This window comes from Sinocyclocheilus anshuiensis, unplaced genomic scaffold, assembly GCF_001515605.1.
Source record: "Sinocyclocheilus anshuiensis isolate Anshui unplaced genomic scaffold, SAMN03320099.WGS_v1.1 scaffold1170, whole genome shotgun sequence".
Taxonomy (NCBI): Eukaryota; Metazoa; Chordata; class Actinopteri; order Cypriniformes; family Cyprinidae; genus Sinocyclocheilus; species Sinocyclocheilus anshuiensis.
Genome location: NW_015538055.1, coordinates 262537 through 269470, shown reverse-complemented (window position 1 = coordinate 269470; position 6934 = coordinate 262537). Strand labels below are relative to the sequence as shown.

The following is a 6934-nucleotide window of genomic DNA, read 5'->3' as shown; positions in this document are numbered from 1 at the left end:
TTTTTTTTTTTTTTTTAGTTCAAAAGTTTATTTGTACTTTAATTTTAGTTGTCTGGAGTATGTAAGTGCAGCATCCAAAAACAATGTTATGAAATTACTGTTTTAAATAAAAAAATAAAAAAAAAATTTTTTTTTACATGCCTATGTACCACATTTTTAAATTACACCAATGACTGGCATTTACAGTAAATTACACATACGGCTGTTGTACGAATTTGTCATAGTGCAAACAAAAGCTCTCAAACCAGTTCTCTAGTAAGTAAACAACATCAGCATTAACGAGCTCAGCAGTAGATTGAGGGGCTGTCTGGAGTGGTAATGGTCCTCCACATCTATTGGATTAGAGGAAGGATGTCATTCAGTATTAATCTGTGGAGCATTAGGTAGCCTGGAACACTAAGCACTCTGATCTCTGTCTGCCTCTGACTCGTCCTATTGTTCATCCTGTGCTGTGGGCACTGGAAAGAAACCATCCTTTCCAGAATGAATCTCTTCTGCTTCTCTTTGGTAAGATGTGATTCACATTTTCTACTCTGTGGTTTGTAGATTGTAGAACGTGACCTACTGGAGGATGTGAAGGCAACATGTGATAGTGCATGAAGATCAGGAACCATGCTTTAGCTGCTCAACAAGGGCCTTTTGTTATGCTTTCTGTTAGTTAAGAAGTCAAGTCACTATGTTTACTATGGCTAACATTTGTAGCCCTTGCATTAAAGATATATCATTTTTTATCTTAGCTTCACAATATTTAAATAGGCCATGAACTAAGAAATTAAAACTTCCTTCATCTTTTGACATATAAGAGGTCATTGTACTATAAAAAAAACACCCTGTATGTTTCAGAACTCAAAACTTTCTTGTTAGTCTGAAAATAGCTTATATTAAAGACAATCTGCCAAAAGGACAGGTTGTGAAATGTGCCACTTTATGATGTAATAGTGTGGCTAAGGACCACCTCCACAGAAGAAGATCAAGCCTGCTCCTACATAACTGCCTGTTTAGTCCCGCCCACTGAATCACACATGTAGTAACAAAGACTATAGAATACCCTTAAAGGGACTTTGGTAGTATAGGTAAATAACGAGAGAGGCAAACGCAGGTCTACACAGAAATCAAACGATAAAGACGTTCCAGACCACGTCGGTAAGAACTTGGTCTTTTGTTCACTTCATTTTACCATGGATTCGTTTACAAACAAGGCACAATTAGATGCAGGATTTTCAGAAAGATTGAAACTAAAGACGATGCTGTGCCGACTATATTGAATCCGACAGTAATCTCGGACCACAGAAGTGTGAGTAACTGTTTTTATTATATGGTCACTATTGCTTTGTCTGTTATTACAGGTCATTTGATATGTACTGAGTATTTATGCTTTTTTAGCCTAAATTACAGCAGCGTCCATCTATGAAGGATTGTAGGCTGTCAAACATACACAACTGTTAGCCAATCATAGCGGGGGTCAAAACAGGACAGAAAATAGCCTATTACTTCTAAATGATGATGTTTTTTATGTAAAAATGTTGATAACATTTTAAGTGGACCTCAGAGAACAGTATAAAATAATAATAATAAAAAAGAAGGCAGTTCATGACCACTTTAAATTAAATTAATTTTTTATTTTATTTTATTAAAACAAAACACATCTATGAAATGTGTAGATTTAGCTGAGTTTCTCTGCCAGATGTTGTGTAGTTTTGTGCAATTTATAATTAATGGTGGTCTCGCTTCACTGAATTCACGCTGGTCTGATCTTCTGTAAGCAAACTAATGCGTCTGGTTATTTGCGTCATCTTTTGCACAGATGAATTTGCACTCAAATGCACTATAAACACTGTAATAAATCAGGGTCTTAAACGGGGATCCCCTAGGGGATCAGTGGTTGTACTGCATTAATCTCACTAATGCGTCTGGTTATTTGCGTCATCTTTTGCACAGATGAATTTGCACTCAAATGCACTATAAACACTGTAATAAATCAGGGTCTTAAACGGGGATCCGTTTACCCTAGGTGATCAGTGGTTGTACTGCATTAATCTCAAAATAATTTCTGTGAAAAAAATAATTTGCTTTATATAAATATACAATATGAACTTAGTTTCAACCAAAGCTAAAGCTTAAATTCAGCTAAATGTTTTACTGTACCATCCATGATAAATTTGATAGTAAAATTAAAAAGCTCTTGCGTATGACTGTATATAAACAATGATCATTTTAATGTGAACATCATAACAAAATATGCAAATTGATAATTAACATATTACTTATAATACTTACATTAATATAATACTATATGCTGTATATAATATAGGCCAGGCTTAAAATGCAACGATTTTATGCAAGGCATTTTATAACCAGGGTTATTTTTGAGTTGAGATGCTATTTCAGTTTGTATTAATATTTTAAATGTTTTCATTTTATATGTTCTGTTTTCACTTTAATTTTAAAGTTTTAATAATTTTGTTGTGTTTTTGTCATTTTTATTAGTTTTTTTATGTCTTAAAATTTTTATTTGAGTTTTAGTTTTAGTTATTTTAGTACATTAAGATAAACTAAATAAAAATGAGAAATGTCGCCTTGACAGCTAGCGGAAACAAAATAAGTTTAAGTGATCTTATATTTTCTGTTTTCATTTTAATTTTAAAGTTGTAGCAATTTTGTTGTTTTTTTGTCATTTTTATTAGTTTTTATAAGATTAAGTGCTTTTAGATTTTTATTTAAAGTTTATTTTATTTCTAACATAAATCCATTTATGATTTTAGTTTTAGTTAACTATAATAAACCTGTTTATAACAAGGTCCGACTCTCTATCCACCAAGGGATTGAAGACCCTTGTAATAAATTCAGATTTTTAGTGTGTCTTAAGTACATTTTATTAGCTGCACAGGTTGTGACCGACATGATGTTGTTTTGTAGGAGGGCTCTACGGACAGCCTGTATGAGGCCGTGCAGGAGTCCTGTGAGGCTAAGGTGTACACCATCCCGAGCAGGTCCTGCAGCCCAGCTGTTCTCTCAGATGACGCCACCAAATGGAGAAGCGCGGGGCGTTCCATCTCCATGGTAACTATAGAAATGACTGCTTGAATGTTGAATGCATATACTGCACTGTCATGGGAAATGTATCGGCCATCTGGACGCACGTTATAACACTGCTGTGGACATGATGAGCTTCTATTAAATGAATGCTGCTGCTAATAGATTGTGCTGTAACCATATGGAAATATATTAAGGTCTATTTGAGGCCTGTCTATGAGACAGAAACCTGAAATGATAGGCTTGCGAAATCTTGAGAACATGCCAGGCATGCATATAATTTCACATTCATATTTCAAATAATTATATACAATAATGTATGACTTTGCATGTTAAAATTTCTAGATAAAAATGATACAACTGCCACATACTGTATTCATTTACAGGAAATTTCACAAACCAACTCAGACAACACAAGAAAAAAGAAACAAAGGTGAGTTCAGTCTTTGTTTTTAGTGAACAAAGAAAAAAATTTTGAACTTCCAGTCTAAGCAAAAGTGAAAGAGCCCTTTAGGCTTTCATACTGACAGATAATACAAAATGACTCTCTGTGAATATTTGTACTTTCTTTAAATGTCTTCTTGTGTCTTCTTTCAGTTCACTACCAAAATCTGTTTCTGAAAATGAAGCTTTAGGTATGTGATATTTTGAGAGATATTTTATAAATTTTCCTAAACTTCTTCCTTCTGCATCACATGACTAAGCTGCAAGAGTACACCCTTGTTATGCTTTAATGCTCATAAAGCAACTAGCTTGACTGACAGTCAACCATCAAATGGATAATGAAAAAGAACGATCCGTGACCAAATCTTAGATTGTCTGATTCGGTCTGATACCCTACAAGTGTTTATCAGATCATTATGAACATGAATTAAAGGACAAACCAGATTTTCTACATTTTCTTGCCTTTAAACGAGACTTCACAGAGTGAAAAAGTAAAAGCATGGAACATTAGTGGACCTTAAATGAACAAAGCCCTAATGGTTTTGATTTCCCTCCTGCAGATAATACCATCTGCACTAATTCTGCCTGTCCTGTTGCCAAAATGCAGGAAGATTTAGTCCTCCTGAGGAACAATCAGAATGAAGGTAAAACCGGTCTGAGGATTTGTAGGTTAAGCCCAACTAGATTTCATTTACAAGACACACACAACTAAGCAACATCCACTTACTATTGGCCAATCAGACTGTCTATAAGATTCTGATTGTGTGAAATTCCAATTGACAGTGAATGGAGAGTGTTGTGCAGTCGTCAGCTCACTTAAAGCACTTGCTAGTCCTGTGTGGGATTAATTAAGAAACAGCAGGGTCTTAATTGTAAATAGGGCACTAGACTTCAGCCTCTTAGAACTGTGGAGGACTTTCAATGACAATGTAATGGGGGTAGCTGACATGGACTTTTGCTTTTGCGTCATGGAGTTTTTAAATCAACATTCAGAATTTTAGGTTAAAATTTATCGGGGTGAAGTGAATATTTTATAATTATAATAGTCTTATAATTGGTTTTTAATAAATTATAAATCTATAAAAAAATTTCTCGCCAGTTTTAAACAGCTGTTTACCTTTTAAATGGCCCTGTGGTGTGATACAGATATTTTTAAAAGCACAAATATTCCATGTAATCTCTCAATTATTATTATTTTAGGTTTACATAAGATGCTTAATAATTCTAAAAGAATTGCTAAATGATTTCAGATGGCTTAGCATGTCACACCACAGGACATGCCAGTTTTAAAGTCAACTACTCATTTGTTACATACATTCTAACAAAGCCATCTGATTTTATTTTATTTTTCTGTAATGTAACAAACTAACTAATATTAAATGTAGTTTATCTTAGTGCTTTTTGATAAGAATATTCAAATGATGTTCAAATATTTTAATCACTATTATTTTTAATAGATAATAAAAAGATTACTCTAATCTGAATTTCAAATGGTGGTGCACATTCATTTTAAGGTAATAATGTTGTTGAACCTGTCTGTATAGATCAGGGATGGGCAACTTTGATAGTGACGAGGGCCATCATTTGTTCTCCTTTATACCAAGGGGCCAGATTACTAATCCACGTCCACACACCTTTTACACCGTTTTACTCAATTTCCTTTTTATTGAAGGAAATTAAAGTATAACTAATGTCATTTGTTTTAAAAGTGCAGTTATGCTAATTCAAAAGGAAAACTTTGTTGTCAGTGGACAGAAATATTACCCCGACAAGCCAATGTAAACATTTCAATTGCATTGTCTGTAAATTTGCAACAAATAATTATACAGAGGTCCTTTTTTTATTAGTAGCCTACAGAACATTCTCAAAACAACCTAAAAGGACAGTTAATTTATACCAAGGGGCCAGATTACTAATCCACGTCCACACAGTTTTTACACCGTCTTACTCAATTTTTATTGAAGGAAATTATAGTATAACTAATGTCATTTGTTTTTAAAGATTTTATTAAGTATAAAACTTGTGCAGTTATGCTAATTCAGAAGGAAAACTTTGTTGTCAGTGGACAGAAATATTACCCTGACTAGCCAATGTAAACATTTCAATTGCATTGTCTATAAATTTGCAACAAACAAATATACAGAGGTCCTTTTTTTTTATTAGTAGCCTACAGAACATTCTCAAAACAACCTAAAAGGACAGTTAAAGGCTTAATTAAAAAAAAAAATAGTATTCTAAATGGTACCATAAAATAACCTGGTATCTGCAGGATTTTTAAAATCAAATTTAAGACCTTTAAAGACCTTTTTAAGATCTGCACTTCACATTTCAGACTTTAAACAATTTTTTAAGAAAAGTGATGAGTCAAAAGTATCAATTATTATATTAATTTAAACAATAGAAGTGACTTGTTTTTCAAATGTTTTAAAATTGATCATCCGAGTCTAATATGATCCAGCGGGCCGTACTAAAAGACACTGTGGGCCGCCAGTTGCCCATCCCTGGTATAGATGTACCACATTTCCTTGACTAAGCAGAGTAAAATCATCTGCCACATGGTCTTTCCCCTCGTCAAAATACGTGAAGCAGCAAAACAGGAAACGAGGTGCAAAACCACATAAGTTTTCTCATACGGAATGTACTATTTTGAGCTCCGCTTTGGTTTCCCTTTTTATTTGTCTTACCAAAGATTCTATAATGTCTTGTTTTATGTGCTGAAGTCTTGTGCTAATAAAATAAAAACTTAAATAAAAAAGCAAATGTTTTATATAGTGAAACATTTGCTTTTTTTTTTTTGCTAAGGTTGCTAATTGCCTAATAATTAGATTAAATGTGCTTAAATTTCAGATATGGTGAGAGCTATAAGAAGGGCCGAAAGCCAGACAATGGCAGACAGAAAGACAATTCCAAGAAACATACAGCAAGAGATTCCTGTCCAGGTCGGAAAAAATATGCCATTTGTGTCTAGCAATAGAGTTATGCTGGTATATTAAAAAATTATAACCTAGAAAATGTTTATGGGATATTTATTTATTATATTTTTCATAACTTTTTCTATTTTAAATATTAATTTTTTCATTGGTAGATTGTCTATTATGAGGGGTGTAATCTAAACCAAGATCGGCTAAGCAGCAGACAGAATGGCATGGTGAGTTCAAGCCCTGTCCTCCCAAGTGCTTTGTGCCAGCTGTAATGTAACTGATCATCATTTTTTTCACAGGGGCTAGAACAACAGTTGTCCCCATACGGGGTATCATGGTTGATTGTGTGTGTACAGATGGTTGGGTGAGGGGCACGTTCTGCCCATGTAATCCCTTTGCCCACATGGCATTAGAGTCAGTCGAGACTGCTAAATTTGTTATGCGTTCAACAGTGTAATGGTCCATCAGTGGACTTACTGCTGAGAGTTATCAATACTGTTAACATAAGGAGGTTGCAGAATTATGTTATATATATA

The 6934-nt window shown here is 33.8% G+C and overlaps 1 protein-coding gene across 4 annotated transcripts in view; it reads left to right on the top strand.

The window, feature by feature from the left end:
* Positions 1-404: 404 nt before the first annotated feature.
* The window catches only part of LOC107682540 (SAM domain-containing protein SAMSN-1-like), a 13817-nt gene continuing 7287 nt past the window's right edge, over positions 405-6934 (top strand). For 2 of the 4 annotated variants that reach the window (XM_016478753.1, XM_016478747.1), the window contains exons 1-8: positions 405-507; positions 2917-3060; positions 3420-3466; positions 3631-3668; positions 4038-4121; positions 6325-6416; positions 6563-6625; positions 6698-6727. In XM_016478753.1, the coding sequence (XP_016334239.1) occupies positions 484-507; positions 2917-3060; positions 3420-3466; positions 3631-3668; positions 4038-4121; positions 6325-6416; positions 6563-6625; positions 6698-6727 (522 nt within the window). In that variant the 5' untranslated portion in view covers positions 405-483. Of the gene's footprint in view, positions 508-2916; positions 3061-3419; positions 3467-3630; positions 3669-4037; positions 4122-6324; positions 6417-6562; positions 6626-6697; positions 6728-6934 lie in introns of those variants that run through there. The other 2 variants (XM_016478758.1, XM_016478763.1) reach the window with 2 other exon arrangements.